This window comes from Homarus americanus, unplaced genomic scaffold (assembly GCF_018991925.1).
Source record: "Homarus americanus isolate GMGI-L3 unplaced genomic scaffold, GMGI_Hamer_2.0 scaffold19691, whole genome shotgun sequence".
In the NCBI taxonomy this organism is placed as follows: Eukaryota; Metazoa; Arthropoda; class Malacostraca; order Decapoda; family Nephropidae; genus Homarus; species Homarus americanus.
The window spans coordinates 35766-54548 of NW_024733818.1; the positions used below are offsets into that span (position 1 = coordinate 35766).

The following is an 18783-nucleotide window of genomic DNA, read 5'->3' on the forward strand; positions in this document are numbered from 1 at the left end:
GACTGTGGGTGCCCGGGATCGAGCCAGCGACTCACATACAATGATATATTTTGAATTAAACATTCTTATCTTTTATGGCGACATGAAACTGTAATCCAGGAGAGATGAATTTAGTCATGTCCACTCGGTGACCAAACATTTAATGAGAGTTACACTGTAGGTGTTGAGACAAACAGTTAAGTGACGTCAGCTGTTTTACCTGACATCTGTCTCTTGACACTTGTTAATGTGTCTAAAGTGATACCGGCATGCAGGCCAGGAGGACGTACCGGTATGCAGGCCAGGAGGACGTACCGGTATGCAGGCCAGGAGGACGTACCGGTATGCAGGCCAGGAGGACGTACCGGTATGCAGGCCAGAGGACGTACCGGCACAGGCCAGAGGACGTACCGGTATACAGGCCAGGAGGACGTACCGGTATACAGGCCAGGAGGGACGTACCGGTATACAGGCCAGGAGGACGTACCGGTATACAGGCCAGGAGGACGTACCGGTATGCAGGCCAGGAGGACGTACCGGTCTACAGGCCAGGAGGACGTACCGGTATACAGGCCAGGAGGACGTACCGGTATACAGGCCAGGAGGACGTACCGGTCTACAGGCCAGGAGGACGTACAGTAAGTATCAGCAAAATAAACAAACACCGGGGAAGACCCACACTCTCCATCCTGTCATCATCTACACAGAATTATTGTGTTGTCCTCTCGGTGGTGGAGAGAACCTGTCCTTCCTCAGCACCTCCCTTAACTCCTTCAATCACGGAATATGATGTTTTTATCAAGCCGTGTGAAGGTCTCTGTCAGGAGTATTGTTTTGCCCCTTGACGAGTGTATCAGGTTATTCCATAGTCTTATTTCTTTTGTTCACCTGCTATGAATAAGTTGTATTTATAGGAAAACAAATAAAGGTGTACTAAAATTGGTAAGAATAACAAGGAAAATCATTGAAATTTATAGGATAGAGAAAATTAGATACTTTGGCCATATAATTAGGGATGAGGGGATAATAGTAGCAATATTGGTGGGTAAATTGATGGTAGGAGGGCCAGGGGAAGGCGGAGACTGGGATATATGACTCAAATTATAAGGTGGGTCCCCAACGTGATGGAAAATCTGGGAGGCCTGGTAAACACAGCCCGGAAACGATCAGGGTGGAGGACCATAGTCCAGAAAAATCCAGATCAATCACCTCGTTTCCTTTGACAGAATCATAAATGTGTCTCACAAAGTTCCCTGCTGCCTCGACAAGCCAAGAGTCATTAACCCTGTAGTGTACCATATAAAGGACGTAACTGAGTTCAGCATCAATCACAACCCAGACAGGAGGCGACACGAGTCTCACCTCTCCGGCCACTGTCACCAAGTCGTCCTCACAACCCCACTCCCCTGACCTCAAGGCAGTCAACGAGTCGGAAAATGTAGATGAGGACAACTGATGGTGTGTGTTGTGGCCCGAGTGCATCTTCCTCGAGACATATATTAAGATGGCGCGGCTCGTTCCTCCTCTTTCCGCTGTTTTCCCAGTCCGTGTCTTGGCTCAGCGCGCACACACGCATACACTCGCTGGCTGCGTCGCTCCTGGGTCTTGCTGGAGCCTTCACGACGATCCATTCTTTTGCCCCAGTCAGTGCACTTTGTGAAACACCGTTTAGGTTTTATCGTTTATGTTCCGCCAGTGTTCCAAAGCGGGAGACGAACCGTGACAACACAACAACAATCTCTACCTCACTAACTCCTCGTGAGAGACGGCACCGTAAATATTTTTTCTTTAAGGACTCTGTCAATTACTCGCACTCTGTCATGCACATGATGAACAAGAATAGACGTGTTGTAGGCGACCAAGCTAAAGATAACGATTTACCCGAACGATGAAGACGACGCCAGGGCTGTGACAATACACCTTTGTTACCCTTGTAAACAGACGAGCTAAAAACGTCACCAAGTTGTGTTTATATTGTTTGCATTTGGCTTAGATCCACGTTGTTTTGTTTATACTGTACCACTGACGCTACTTTACTACATTACTATAATGTAGTGACCTTGAGAATGACGTAGCACTCCTCAGAGGAACCACCACAGAGACGAAACAAGTTGGAATGGTTCTTGGAGACTCGTCAAGACACACAGCATACATTATCCTCCTCCTCCTCCTGTCTACCTCTTTCCTAACCGTGTATCTTTACTTCTTACGGCTCTCTTCCCTCCTCCCTTCTCCTTTATTTCCGTCAATAGTTGTCTCATTCCCTTCATTCATTCTGTCTCCTTACATTTCCTTTTTCCTCCCATCTTCTTTCTTTTTCCCCCATTCGGTCTCTCACCCTCTATTCACCTTCTCTCCCTCTACACCTTCTCTTTCTCTCTCCATTCCTCACCATTTATTTTTTTCTTGCTTGTTTAAAGTATCCGTCCCTCCCAAGTATCCGTCCCTCCCCGATTTAGGGTCATATAGGTCCCAGTCCTAGCAGGTGTCAGTCCTAGCAGGTGTCAGTCCTGACAGGTGTCACTCCTAGCAGATGTGAGTCCTAAGTGTTAGTTTTGACAGGTGTCACTCCTAGCAGATGTCAATCCTAGGTGTTAGTTTTGACAGGTGTCAGTCCTAAAAGTGTCAGTCCTGACAAGTGTCATTCCTAGCAGGTGTCAGTCCTAGCAGGTGTCACTCCTAGCAGATGTCAGTCCTAAGTGTTAGTTTTGACAGGTGTTAGTCCTAAAAGTGTCAGTTCTGACAAGTGTCATTCCTAACAGGTGTTAGTAATAGTAGTAGTAGTCCTGAAATGTGACAGTCCTGACAGGTGTCAGTCTCAGCAGGTGTCAGTCATAAAAGGTGTCAGTCTTAGAAGACGTCAGTCCTAGAAGGTGTCAGTCCTGAGAGGTGTCAGTTCTTACAGGTGTCAGTCCTAGCAGGTGCTAGTCCTAGCAAGTGTCAGTCCTGGGAGGTGTCAGTTCTGACAGTGTGTAAGAGGCCACAACCTAATGGTGCTGATCATAGTAAACAAAAGTAAGGGAGCGAGAACACAGGGTAAAGGAGGGGACACATAAAGAAGAGGCGGGCAGTGAAAGGTGTATTGACGAAGAAGAAGAAAGAGAGAGAGAGAGAGGATCAACAAGCGGTAATCCACTTGTCTCAAATTAACACTGTGTGAGCCATGAGTGGGGATGGTGGGTAAGTGGGGGTTGTGAGTGAGTGGGGGTTGTGGGTAAGTGGGGGTTGTGAGTGAGTGGGGGTTGTGAGTGAGTGGGGTGTTGGTTAATAATAATAATGATGATAATAATAATAAAAGAAAAATAATAATTATTATTATTTCATTATAGAGTTAGGACACATACACGCACGGTAAACAACGGAACAACAGGACTGGGACACACGTTATAATAATCTTTACAAACATTAATAATAGTCACTTCTTTCACAACCAACAGAATGAATAAGTACAAAATACAAAACGGGATTACATAACAGTGCCCGTAGTTTGTTAGGAATACCATGATAACATATAATTACGTTGTTACCTGGAAATTACAAGTCACTAGAGAAAAAATAACACTTTAAATTTATGTCAATAAATAAACAACTCACAGGGTTGACGACTGCATTATTCTGTGGTTATTATCAGGACAGGGAGCGGAAGCCGAGAGGAGACAATACTCGTATCATGTCATCCTAAAGGTCATTGGTTCACGCCCGAGGTACTCCCTGCCCACCCAGATGTGAAAAGGTACCTAAATTTACTTGTGGGGAAGTGAAAACGGTCGAGTGCAGTGCTTCTCTGTATACTATAAAGAGGCTTAGTTTTTCAGAGCTGCGGCAGATGACTCAGTGTGTGTGTCGTCCATCACAGCTGCAGCAGAAGGTCCAGGGGTCTGTTATACACCCCCAGCTCTCGCCCAGGGGAGAGGAGCAGAGGAGATGAAAGATGTAGAGGGGGCAGGGTACGACATGGCGAGGACAGCTTTGGCCTGAGGAGGTCGACATGGTAAGGACAGGCTCAAAGAGAAGATTATCAAGGCTTCCTCACTCACTAGGTCATCCCTCCCACCCTCTCCCTCCTCCTGTACCTATTTCAATATTATTACACCCTTTCCTTAATCATTCATTGTCTTTTACTCTGCTTTATCATCCATGCTTTCTCCTTCTCTCTTAACCTGGTGCATGTGTCTTGTGTCAGCCGCTGCCTCTTAGTTACGCAGGTGTAAACATCGAGAAAATTAAGGGTAAACATATTAAACTGTTTCTGTGTTTCAGATCTCGGGAACACACACACACACACACACACACACACACACACACACACACACACAACCCTGAATGATAAACACACAGTTGTCAGCAGTACACGAATACCTCTGAAACACACACACACACACACACACACACACACACACACACACACACACACACACACACACACACACACACACACACACACACACACACACACACACACACACACACACACACACACAATTCTGACTTAACAAATCTGCTCAGATCCCCAGGCGACTTAAGAGAGTGTGTGTGTGTGTGTGTGAATTCCTTAATATTAATGTTAATAATTGTCCGTGTTTTTCTTACGTCGGAATTACCCAATATTAACAGTGTCATTCTTTACATACAGTGAAGAACACAGCTTATCATGTTACTGGTATAATCTCTATTAATTCAGGTTTTCTATCCAACAATATTACAGGTGCTAGTATTTGCTTTTCCTTATGTTTTTTATTCCTTTGATTTACTCGCGTCTAAAAGTTCTGTTTGGGAAGGAGGAGGAGGAGGAAGAGGAGGAGGAAGAGGAGGAAGGAAGAGGAGTAATATAGATTTTTGTCACCGAGTTAATATATTGTTGGTGTCTGTCAGTTTTTCACCTCTCTCTCTCTCTCTCTCTCTCTCTCTCTCTCTCTGTTTTTTTATTTGTGTGTCTGTCTCCTCCTCTTCACCGTCATTCTTCATATCTATCACTAATCTTCCTCCTCCCTTTGTCATGTCCCTTCCTCCTCCCTCCTATCCTTCCTTTAAATTCTCCTCTTTATATTAACGAAGATTGACATTACTCCAAGTTTGATGACTCCATTGACTTAGCTCCAGATATTTAATGGCCCCAGTGACTTAGCTCCAGGTATTTAATAGCTCCAATTATTATGCTCCAGGTATTTAATGGCTCCAGTGACTAAAATCCAAGTACTTAATGGCTCCAGTGACTATGATTCAAGTACTTAATGGCTCCAGTGACTAAAATCCAAGTGCTTGGCTCCAGTGACTAAAATCCAAGTGCTTAATAGCTCCAGCTATGATTCAAGTACTTAATGGCTCCAGTGACTAAGATCCAAGTATAATGGCTCCGATGACTTACTGTTAAAGACAAGCAGCTTTAGTATTTGAAATGCATGTCAAATGTCAATCCAAGTACTTAATGGCTCCAGTGACTATGATTCAAGTACTTAATGGCTCCAGTGACTAAGGTCCAAGTATATAATGGCTCCAGTGACTTAGTTCCAGGTATTTAATGGCACCAGAATGATTCCAGTGAAGCAGCTTTAGTAAAGATGAGATAATATATAAATTTGGTTTTAAAAATTCACTTGATGTGTTGTTACTGTTAAAGACACCTATTTGATGCATGTCAAGTCAAGTCAAGTCACGTCATATCGTGACATGACATATGTTATTTGGTTAATGTTACGTTGTGGTGACGTGCACATCACTCTCGTCGTGCACGGTGTTGTGGTGACGTGCACATCACCCTCGTCGTGCACGGTGTTGTGGTGACGTGCACATCACCCTCGTCGTGCACGGTGTTGTGGTGACGTGCACATCACCCTCGTCGTGCACGGTGTTGTGGTGACGTGCACATCACCCTCGTCGTGCACGGTGTTGTGGTGACGGATTAAACATAGCCTAATGGGACCACCTGCAGAGTAAACACCCCATCATATGTCACTTGATGATTACAAACCTTAACGCTATTCGTGAGATGATACGTTTGGTTAGGTTAGGTTAGCTGATAGGGAGGCGTCGTATAGACAGTGTCAGCAGAATACACAACATATATTTAATCAATTAATTTCTTTACAATTACAGATTGATAGACAACTTGACATCAACGTTATAAATATATACAATACGTCTTCAGTTTCCTCGTGAAGTTATATTGTCAGATTTGGATTATTTTTTTCCACCACACAGCAGAGAGACACACACCTTCCCGTGACCCAGTTACTGCGTCGCTCTCATACACAGTGGCCGCCTCAAGAAACAACAATGTGTCATAGTCATACAAGAAACATGAAATGCATCCGTGTGAGTACAAAGGCATGTAACGTAATCCAAGCACACACACACACACACACACACACACACTACCTTTACCTTCCCCACCCACCATCACCAACTATCGAGACGAACGCAAAGACTTTCTGCCTCTCACCTCCCTGCTCCGATTCCCGTCCCGTCCCGTCCCGTCCTGTCCCGTCCCGTCCCGTCCCGTCCCGCCCCGCCCCGCCCCGCCCCGCCCCGCCAACGACCAACTACTACATTTATTCATCAAGAAAGCTCGCTCCTCCGTCAGCAATACCCTGAGGGAGGGGAGAAGGAAGAGGAGGTGCAGCTCTCAAGGACGCTGTTTGAGAGAAGAATCATGAAGAGCGGGTGTGAGCTGGTTTTCCTGGCGTGGGGAGAGGGGGGGGGGCGGAGGAAGAGAAGGAAGTGGAGGAGGAGAAGGTAGAAGGGGGAGGAGGACGGCGATGAGGAGAAGGAAGAAGGAGGAAGAGGAAGAGAAGGAGGAGGAAGGGGAGAGGCCTGACAAGAGGCAATATACCACAAGCTTCAGACGAGTGATCAGTAGGCGTCATGCACTCGTTGGCCCGCGGTGAGGGATTGCGGTAGCAGGAGGAGACAGAGAGAAGGAAGAAAAGAATGGACGAAGGTTAAGGGTAAACTTCACTTTTATTAGAAACGTGAGACAGTTGTGAGTTCTGGTAAACTTGCTGTTTACAAATCGCTGCTGGGTAATTTCAAACGGCTTAAATAAATTTGTAAGAGGTATCTCTGACACGACAGCTGTTCTCCAGAGTGCACAATTCAAGCACCTTGACATCCGAGTCGTATGTAGGTCACGACCTCATCAACATGCAGGAGATAACCGAGGTATCTGTCGGGGGTACGGAGGAACACTAGCAGCGGGTCGTGCCTTCTCGATCACAATCCTCTGAGTCCCTGCTAAGAACTTCTCCTTAGTGGCTGCTGGGTACACAACAGCCTGTGCATCGATTATTCTTGCGGAGGAGAGTTCCTCTGTGGTTATGGCGGGCCAGGGTGAACTTCACCTCTGGTAGATAACTACGAGCATCACTCACCTAATACCTTAATGCGTTAACTGCGAGACTCAAATTTTTAGATTAGTTTGAGTGACATTCAACAGATATATACATATATGGTTTTCTCTGGTAGATATATTCAGCTGGATTAAAGAATAAGTCTGTGACGACCACCAACCACATATTGATTCTCGTGCAAGTAGAACACCGGAGGTAAGAGTCTCCCTTGGGTGTCAACCTCAGATTATATTGACAAAAACCTGGAAAACTCTAGCATCTCAGGACGAATCTACCGTGATCATGATCTCCCTCTGACACAACACACTTCCATATCGCATTCTGCAATAGTAAGGTGGAGATTATTTAAACGTTTGCGTTTCTACAGGAGAGTGAGAAAACACAGCAGTAGGTACACGCGCTGTATGTGGTGGAACACGAGGGTGCACAGCTATTAGAATTCTTGCGGACTATTTTCTTCCCAGGGGCGTCGTTGTCGTGAAGGAACGCCCACACGTACGCTGATAAGTTTTCTACTGCTGCGTGCACACGTAAGCTGATGACGAAGACGTCGTGTGTGAGTGGAAACACTTCTGCGGCGCCTCCCACAACACCAGCACCGCCCACTTACTGATACAACCCAACTCTTTGTTCGTCTTCACACTCACTCCAGGACGGGTATGAAGATGAAACACCCATCTAGACGCTCTTCGGGTTCTTCCGATACCGCGTAAGGTAGTTCTAGCTGTGACGTTATCCTGGAATAGTGACAACTGAGCGCCGGGTGTAGGAGCTGTGTGTCTCATAGGAAGAAGACGAGAACACTTGTTGCAGGAGGTGTCACTTAGTACCAGAGGGCGGGGGAGTCTGGCTGGGCTGGGCGTGTCAGCATCCACCGGTCCACCTTGATACGAGCACCAACAACATTCAAGAGGTTCTTTATAAATTCATTACTGGAGGAAAGCCAAGTCTCTTCGGTAACCTGAAAATTCACCCCTAATTTATGTTGGTGGGTGTTGGTGGGTGCTGGCGGGTGTTGAGTAGTGAGAGGGTGTAACTTTCTAATGTCATCACCAATCAAATCTCGGAGTGAATAGATGAGACACATTGATTAGCTGAAAGCGCCCATGTTTGAACCAAGAGGATAACACTACCAGCTAATCAACGTATCTTTGGTTGCCATCCGGGGATATGATTGGCTCATCTGGGAGACTACACAGTTACCGATGTAACTACCACACAGGGAGGGCTTCAACTAACCTTAAGTCTGACCAAAACCACTGGTGCTGAGAGCCCAGACCAAAACAAGAGAGAATCGAGATAAAAACAATAGAGAATCAAGACCAAGACAAAAGAGAATCGAGACCCAAACAAGAGAGAATTGAGACCAAAAACAAGAGAGAATCTAAAGCAAAACAACAGAGAATCGAGACCAAAACAACAGAGAATTGGGACCAAAAACAACAGAGAATCTAAAACAAAATAACAAAGACTCGAAATCAAAACAACAGAGAAACGAGACCAAAAAAGCTCACCTGGGAGACTCGACAGGTGTTGCCTTACAGTAAAGAGATACGGAATAAATGACTGACACATCACATCCTGCGATAATGAAGATGAGTCGTAGTTTTTATTAGCTAATGCATAATATACAAATGAGGAGGAAGAGCTTAATCATTCACCCTAATTAAGTGCTCTAAATTATATCCACCACTTATAATGTTTCAAAATTACTAAAACAATTTGTAATATACATATATATATATATATATATATATATATATATATATATATATATATATATATATATATATATATATATATATATATATATATATATACACAGGTGTCCTGTAGTAAGGTTAGCATATGACAGGTGTCCTGTAGTAAGGTTAGCATGTGACAGGTGGCTCGGAGAATTATCAGACAGTATCCGCCGGTGAGGTGAGGCAGCAGGTGTGGACCAGACCTTCGCTATCATGCTGTAATCTGCCTCTCTTGTTTAACACTACATAAGCACACACAGTGTTTATCAACGCTTGCTAATGTACCTTCCTTTATATAAACTATTGACATGTGATGCTGACATGTGATGAACCGCGTCATACAAACTAGTGGTAAACAACACATGAATAATGTGTCATATTTTACAACAGTAATGAACGTATTGCTATTACTGGTTAAAAAAATACTTTCTTTTTGTTGTTGTTGTTCGGTAAGTGTAGACGAACACTTACAAATAAAGTGAAGGTAAAACATGGCGGGGTGTTCTACTACACGAATAGAGTATTATATTGTTACTCTTATACAGTTATAAATTGGTGATATGGTACTCGTTCCTCGACTATGATAACAACAATGACAATCACAACAACAATAACGACAACAAAATTTATCAGGATCATCATCATTATTATTATTATTATTATATTAATGATAACATTATTATTAACTATAATGAGTTACTTTCCATAATATGGTATGACTAAACAATCTTTTATACCAAACACAAAATTCTTTACTTTATTTAAAAAACAAAACCCAAAGTATAGGAAGGTGTGATGTTCCTGACGGCCATCAGGGGGATACTGGCTATTATGACTCGATACACAAGAAGGCATGATGGCCGGCACAGAACTTGACTGCCTTCACTTCTCTAACTGTATAATGAGGTGTCCCTTCACATCTGGGAGGACTGGGCGCGAACCAACCAAACCTAAGATGGGAGGTGAGTACTGTGTCCACTCGACCACTGTACCGGTGTGTGAGGGCGAGTTTAGAAACCGTTTATAACTCTTTAACATAGAAACCATTACAACAGCCTCGTTAAGTGATAATTTAGGCTTTGTGGTCTGTTTCATACAAACTCACGTCTTCCTTGTTTCCGTCAGGGCTGTGTAATGTGTACAGTAAGACAAACTTGTTGATGGAGACCCCGCGGTGTACAAGACCCCGTGGACCCTGGTACAAGACCCCGCGGTGTACAAGACCCCGTGGTGTACAAGACCCTGTGGTGTAAAAGACCCGTGTCCCTGTGGTGTACAAGACCTGTGGTGTACAAGACCCCTGCGGTGTACAAGACCCTGGTGTAGAAGAAGACCCGTGGTGTACAAGACCCCGCGGTGTACAAGACCCGTGGTGTACAAGACCCCGTGGTATAAGACCCCGCCCCCAGTGTACAAGACCTGTGGTGTACAAGACCCTGTGTGTACAAGACCCCGTGGTGTACAAAGTGGTGTACACCCTGTGTACAAGACCCCGTGGTGTACAAGACCCCGCGGTGTACAAGACCCCGTGGTGTACAAGACCCCGTGGTGTACAAGACCCCGCGGTGTACAATAACAAGACATAAGACCACACAGCCCGGGTGAACCTTCACCTTTTCTAATTACCAATTAACTCAAATTGTGGGTAAGTGGGAGGTAACAGCTGGACACGGTAGGTGTGCCCTTAAAAACACGACACAGTGTAAGTAGTTAGGAAGACAAGGTTCTCACCTGCTGGGGGAGGTAAGGAGGCGAGGTTCTCACCTGCTGGGGGAGGTAGGAAGGCGAGGTTCTCACCTGCTGGGGAAAGTAGGGAGGCGAGGTTCTCACCTGCTGGGGAAGATAGGGAGGCGAGGTTCTTACCTGCTGGGGGAGGTAAGGCGGCGAGGTTCTCGCCTGCTGGGGGAGGTAGGGAGGCGAGGGCTGGTCGTCCAGGTGGCGACGGGACTGCAGGAAGTCTTCCAGTTGGTCAATCACCACCTCGTCCCCGCTCACGTCTGTCAACAAGAACAGTTATGTTACGTCACTTCTTAACACTGCTGCTGGTTTACCTGTAACCCACTGTGTGGCTGTAACTCATAATATATATATATATATATATATATATATATATATATATATATATATATATATATATATATATATATAAGAATATTCATGCACTATGTATAAGAAAATTAGACTTATAATTTAGATTTGGGTTCACTGTATGTCGTATATTAATGTATTGATGTCCAATATTAATGAGTTATGTTCTACACCTAAAGAGCTTATGTCCAATACTTAACTTAGATGTGGAGGGCCAGGCCCGGGAGGATACTCACCTATTACTTCAACAACTACGGTCATTAAGCGCCTAACAAGGTAAGTAATTACATAGTTCATGAACAATTAAAATATTAAGAAAGATAGACCTCTAATAGGGAGGAGATGGATGTATCACGACTGAGAAATGCAAGGAGTGAAGGAAGTGAATGATGATGAAGTTTTAGTGTGAGGAACTTTGTCGACGCAGGAGGAAAAAACACGATAATGAATGACGTGTGTTGTGCCGGGGATGACGGGAGGGTGATGGATGGGTAGTGCTAGTGAAGAGGCAGATCATCAGACGTAAAGAGGAGAGGCGAGGTGGTGAGATGCTGTGCCCCCAGACCCTGAGAGCTGTGCAGACGAACACGGTTGTTGTAATGTACAGGGTATTACGTTCTTCCCTGGTGCTGTACAGACAAAACCCCACACAGCTTATTGATTCATCATTAACCTAACAACTTGAAGAGTGAAGAACGTGTGTTAGAAAAGTAAACAATGATTGTTCAGTTAGTTGTATTTTGTAGGTCATATTGGTGTTTGGAGGAGAGGGTAGTTCACACTACTACTACTTGGCTGTCACTCGGAATCAAGCATGACGATCATCCAGCTAAGATACGATGATACGAGTTATAAGGGATGTCACCTAGGTTGGTGAGATTTAAGGTGACCAAAGAGGCCGATACGGGACCCGCAGCGTCGTCCATATTCGTTGCACATGTGGAGGGCTCCATCTACTGTGGGAGGGGCGGTGGCAGCGTCTTTCCGACGTTGGTGCTTGTCTGCCTCGGTTTGCAATCGGTCTAACTCGAAAGTATTGACACCTTCCCGCGTGGTGCTCCTCCGAGCGTTACGATGTGGAGTAATCGACTCCTCGGTGAGGGGGTCGATTTGGCACCTTTTCAGGTTTGTCTTAAGACTATCCTTGTACCTTTTCAATTGCCCGCCGGTGTTACGTTTACTGTTCGTTAGGTGACTGTAAAGTAGCTGCCTTGTCAGTCCACTGTCGTCCATGTGGGTGACATGGCCAGTCCAGCGTATTTGTTCATGGATATTGATAACCTCGATGCTCCTACAGTTGGTGTCAGCGAGAATACTGGCATTTGTTCTCTTGTCTTCCCAACGAACTCGGAGGATGGAACGTAGACTACGTTGGTGAGAGTTTTCAAGTGCCTTGGGGTGTCTCCTGTATGTGACCCACGTCTCACTGCCATATAGTAGGGTGGGGAGGACCACTGCTCGATATACGTGCAGCTTTGTGGATAATTTCAGCTCCCTACAGCTGAAGACACGATTTCGGAGTCCGCCCAAGGCTTGAGATGCACATCTGATCCGATGCTAAATCTATTCATCGATGTCTGCGGTGGTGGACAGGTGGGAGCCGAGGTACCGAATGTGGGCAACATTAAGAGAGGGTAGTACCGTTAAGCTGGATGGATGGTGGAGGTGTGTTTGAACCAGTGGTGCAAGTGTTGCAACGACTGGGGAGAGGGAGAGTTGCAATGTACTGCCGATAGCCCAGTTTGTTGGATTTCGCCTTAGTAGCCTGTCCATCAGGCAATGCCTTCGTCCGCCGGTGTAGTCGTTGGGTTTCCATGGTGGTCACCTCTTCCGCCTCCACCGCCGTTGGGGTCTTGTTGGAGCTCTGTAAGCATGTCTGCCTGATGCAGGGCTCCACTGCAGAATTTTCGTTCGGGGTTTACTCTCGTAGCCTTATACCTACCAAGGTTAATCTGCAAGGCAGCGGGGCGGTGGTTGGTAGGCGCCAGGTCGTGTCCACATGCCAGTAAGCCTATGCGCCGTCCCTCTGGGGCCCACTGCTACTCCGAGATCCCCTGCTGATCGAGCCTGGGCCCACAAGGCACCCAGTTACCATGTGTTACCACGAGCAGGCACAGCAGGAGCCTTGATGGTGAGGAGGCTGTATACTGGCAGGGGAAGACTTATGCAAATTGCTTCCCTGTTCGCCACTAGGGATAGCCAGCGGCTGCAGCTGAAAGTAAGAGGGAGCAAGCAGTGCTTGCACCCTAACACTAACATAATGCTCTCACACTAGACGCATTTCACTACCCTGTGTGCGAACACACAAATAATATATATATATATATATATATATATATATATATATATATATATATATATATATATATATATATATATATATATATATATATATATATATATATATATATATATATATATATATATATATATATATATATATATATATATATATATATATTGTAAAGTAAATAAAACTGGGAGAGAAATGGTTGCATACACATCATCAATCACTGTGACACACCACCTGTCACCACCTACCCCTACCTGCCACCTTCCACCACCTATCATCACCTGCCACCAACTGCCACATGCTATGACCAGCCACCCCCAGCCACCATCTGCCACCACCTGCCACTACTTGTTATCACCTGGTACCACCTGCCACCACCTGCCACCACCTACCAACACCTGACTTCATCTGTTAACACCTGTCACCGCCTCCTACCACCTGCCACCACCTGCCACCACCAACCAACACAACACATCTCCCCTCCTCTATCCCCTCCTCTATCCCCATTCTTTCTTCTACTATCCCTTCTCACCATGGTTCTTCCTCGTTCCTTCCTAGTCCTTCACTTCCCCATCACTTTCTCCTCATTCTCCCTCTCCTCCTCCACCTCCCCAGTATCAATCACCTGGGTTCACCACAGCACATCCTTCACCCACACAGTAACCCCCCACTCTTCCCCCTGATATACACACACGAATAATCACAAACACGTATTTTTGTATTTCCTCTAAACATGTGAACTGTTGTGTGTATTTTTCCGGTGGTGATAAATCTACAGAGTGTTTGCCGAATAATGTGACCAAACTATAAAATTTAATTAATGGTTCATATGACAAATTGGCTCCAGTCATAAATATCTCCAGTCTTAATGGGCCCCAGTCCTATGAGGGGATGAGGGAAGGAAAGAAGGGAGGAGAGAGGAAGTGAGGGGAGAAGAGAAGAAGCGAAAGAAGAAAGGTAGTGAAAGGAGGACAGAAGAAGTGAGGCGAGAAGAGAAGAAGTGAGAGGAAGTAAAGGGAGGAGGGAGCAAGTGAGGAGAAGTAAGGAAAGAGGTAGTGAGAAGAAGGGAGAGAGGTAGCAAGGGAGGAGAGAAGAAGTAAGGGGGAAGTGAGGAGATAGGTAGTGAGAGGAAGGAAGAAGTAGTAAGGGGAGGAGAGAGGATGTGAGGAGAACCAGTCTTGCCTCAGGTTGAGCTACGTGATTTAAGAGCAGTGTGGCGGAGTTGGAATATTTTTGTGAGGGGGAGACGTTCTCACCGCCACACTCTGATGAATGTTTCCACGCCCACCATATTTCACCCTGTGTGTGTGTGTGCGTGTGTGTGCGTGTGTGCGTGTGTACGTGTGTGTGTGTGTGTGCGTGTGTGCGTGTGTGTGCGTGTGTGCGTGTGTGTGAGTAGAATTTTCGCAATACTTGTATAGGTTTGATTGCACAGGTACCTTAGCATATGTACTTGTATGTGTCTGTATATGCCCGTGCCCCTATATGTATCTATGTCTATATGTATCATTGTGTATATGTATCCGAGAGTCTATGTATCCCTGTAGCCACACCAACTAGGAAACAATCAGAGTGCCACCTGAAGAGTCAATTAAGGGGAGATTACTTGGGCCAATTAGTTCAAGCTTCCGCTATTAGTCTGGCTGAGGTCTGAGGCCTGTGTCGGGGTTCACTGAGCTTTGAAAGTTATATTTTCCTCCTAATTAGAGATGTGAGGAACGTGTCTAACTGTCTCACTTGGACTATGATACAAAGATGGATTCTCAGAGTTTCCTACATTAAGTTTTCCTCCTAATTAGAGATGCGAGAAAGTATTTTACTCTCCCGCTTGACCTACGACACAAACATGACTTGATTTTTCAACTATTTACTGCCTTTACTGTTTTCAGTATAGTACCCATTTTTCCCCATTTCCTATTTACCATATCCTATTTAGTACCACCTGTTTATTCCTCCTTTGTATTCCTTGGACATAATACTTCCTATAATACCCTATGTCTAATATGTGTGTCATTTAGTAATTATCGCTACCTCTTGGCGACCTGTGGTGTAATGGTCAGCATCCTCGCTTCGCAAACGAGCAGCAGGGTGAAACTATGGACAAGTTTCTTTACGCCATTTGCCGCTGTCTACACAACAGTAATTGGGAACCTGGATGTTAATCGATTTGCGGATCGTGTTCTGGGGTAATAGTTAGCCAGTGCAGTTGGCGAGTTGTCCGGTCTTCTCGGACTATTCCTTGACACTGGGTCATGCAGCTCGTTAACTTGGGGTGTGGTTGTTGTATTGGCGACAGCTTCTACACCTTAAACAAATTCACGCCTAGGTGGCCCTTGGATCGGCCATCGTCGATTTCGAGGGGCTTTCCATTATATGTGTGTGCGTATGCACTATCCGTCTGGGGCCTACTGCTGCTCCTAGATCCCCTCCTGGTCTAGCCTGGGCCCACGAGGTACCCAGTTACCGTGTGTTGCCACGAGGAGGCACAGCAGGAGTCTTGATAGTAAGAGGCTGTGTACTGGCAGGGGAGGACTTATGCTAGTTGCTTCCCTGTTCGCCACGAGGGCTAGCTAGCGGCGAGAGAAAGCAAGCAGTGCTTGCACCTTAACAAAATAACACAATGCTGCCACACAGGACGCATTACACCACCCTGTGCACTCTTACACGCACACACACAAACAGACACATTCCAGGAAACTGAATTAATGTGATGTAATATTCAGGGAAGTACACCTTGCCCCCGGAAAGGAGACATAAACATTACGTCAGTTTATGTTTGACTCTGACGTGTCTTTACTCTGTGTCTGTGATAATACTCACTCGTCTGTTAAATTCTGTGATAAACAAAGGCACAACATATTATTTGAGGACCACGACACGAATTCTATTTATTTATTTTTACATTTTCGAAAAGTAACAGACACAAGTTATGGACAGTAACATTACCTGTAACACGTAACAATTCTAAGTAACAGCCAGTAGCATCACTTCCATCACTTAACAGAAGCAACACACACACACACACACACACACACACACACACACACACACACACACACACACACGCACACACACACACACACACACGCACGCACACACACACACGCACACACACACACACACACACACACACACACGCACACACACACACACACACACACACACACACACACACACACACACACACACACACACACACACAGCCCCAATAAGTGGGTTTTCTGAGAATAACAAGGAATAACTTACATACTCTGATAAAAACAACCAAAAGAGAATAATAACAATGCAATAATATCTAGAACGGTCAGCAATTTCCTGTGTTGACACGGCTCAGCGCTCAGGGAAGAGACAAATATTTTACAGTAATTCCGTACAGAGAAAACGTATACAAAAATAGTAATAAAGTTAAAAAATTGAAAAAAAATGAGAAAGATTTCCTTATGTTCTGAATCGTTCGTAAACGAGATTATTACAAATTTACATAACGAAACAGTAGTGAGAAAATATGGTGAGCGTGACCTTTCTCTTGCCTGTTATCTGTGTTAGCCGTGATGCACGCCCACACACGCCCACGGTATATACACGCTCCTACGTACTACGCCCATTACAGTTCACGGCTCAAACACACCACACCCACACTTGCTCACAACTGATGCACACCACGCCCACACATGCTCACGGCATGCTCACACACGCCCAGGATTCTCATACACCACGCCCACTTCTCCTATACGCCCCACTCATACATACCCACGGCTTCTATCCGTCACGCCCACACACGCCCACAGCTACCACATGCTACGCCCACAACCCCCCCCCACGGCTTACAGACATACACTACGCCTACAAAATGCCCAGCTGCCTACGGTACCTACACGCCAGGCCGTCCACATCCCTCCACCACAACACAACCCTCCCTCCACACCCCTCCACCAACACACCCTACTAACACACCCATCCACCAACACACCCTACTAACATACTCCTCCACCAACAAACCCTACTAACATTCTCCTCCACCAACGCACTCCTCTAACATTCTCCTCCACCAACTCACCCTACTAACATACCCCTCCACCAACACACCCTACTAACATACCCCTCCACCAACACACCCTCCCTATAACTCTGACACACACACACATCTCAGACACCCTCTCACTCCACCCCTACTACTCCCCGGGCGTGTATCCTCGGTAAACATGAGAGAGAGAGAGAGAGAGAGAGAGAGAGAGAGAGAGAGAGAGAGACTGCCCCTTATCCGGCTAATATTCAATTATTATAGTAATACATTCCTAACAACATATTACTCTTTAGCGGAGGAAGATTTTTTTTTTTACATCTCATTCAGTCCCCCTCTTCCTCCTTCTCTTGTTTCTCCTTACCCACCTACTCTTTCTTCTCTACCATATCCTCCTTCTCTCTCCTATATCTGCTCCTCCTCCTCAACTCTTCTTGTTTTTCCTCCTTCCCTTCTCATTTATTCTTACTCCCCCATTTATTCTCCCCCTCTTCTTCCCGAATCACTTTCTCTCAATATATTCCTCCCCCTCTCGATCTCTTCTTCTTCCTCCCTCACATCATTCTTCTCTTTCTCCTCATCCCTTGTAGAACCTCTTTCTCCTCCTCCTCCTCCTCTTTCCCCTCTCCTGCTCCGTCTCCCTCCCTGGTCTCCATGGTGACGGGTGCGAGGGCAGGTCGAGGGGAAAACAGGCCAACACAACACTGTATGTCCCCTCACTCTCTCTTAGGTCCCCTCACTCTCTCTTAGGTCCCCTCACTCTCTCTTAGGTCCCCCCACTCTCTCTTAGGTCCCCCCACTCTCTCTTAGGTCTCCTCACACTGTTTTAATTGTGGCGTCTAATGTTTGATGAGCTTTTGATCGCCTAATTAATTCTGGTTGCACGTCGAATGGGGCACATTCCCCATGGGCCATCAGTACTTAATGGGCCCCATTACTGATGTGCTCCAGTACTCATGGGTTTCGGTCTCATGGGTCACTTTAGGAATGTGATCCATTATGAATAGAGCCCTTCAGAACTGGGGCTCATCAGGACTAGTGCCCATCAGGATCGGGGCCCTTCAGTAGTAAGGCCTAACAGTACTAGAGCCCATCAGGACCGGGGCCCTTCAGTAGTAAGGCCTAACAGTACTAGAGCCCATCAGGACCGGGATTAATAATTTATGATCAGTCATGAATTAATTATTTGATTTATTCAGCTTTGAGAATCTGCTGGTGCTTCCTGGTCTTGTTTGTTCGGTCTGTCTTGTCAAGGTTAAAATGAGATATAGAGAAACAGTTATATACCGGGAGGGAGAGAGAGAGAGAGAG

The 18783-nt window shown here is 45.7% G+C and overlaps 1 protein-coding gene across 3 annotated transcripts in view; it reads right to left on the reverse strand.

Annotated features, from left to right (window-relative positions):
• The window catches only part of LOC121870045 (involucrin-like), a 90561-nt gene that overhangs the window by 12253 nt on the left and 59525 nt on the right, over window positions 1–18783 (reverse strand). For all 3 annotated transcript variants that reach the window (XM_042371785.1, XM_042371784.1, XM_042371786.1), the window contains one exon: window positions 10934–11067. In XM_042371785.1, coding sequence (XP_042227719.1) covers window positions 10934–11067 — 134 coding nt within the window. The remainder of the gene's footprint in view (window positions 1–10933; window positions 11068–18783) is intronic.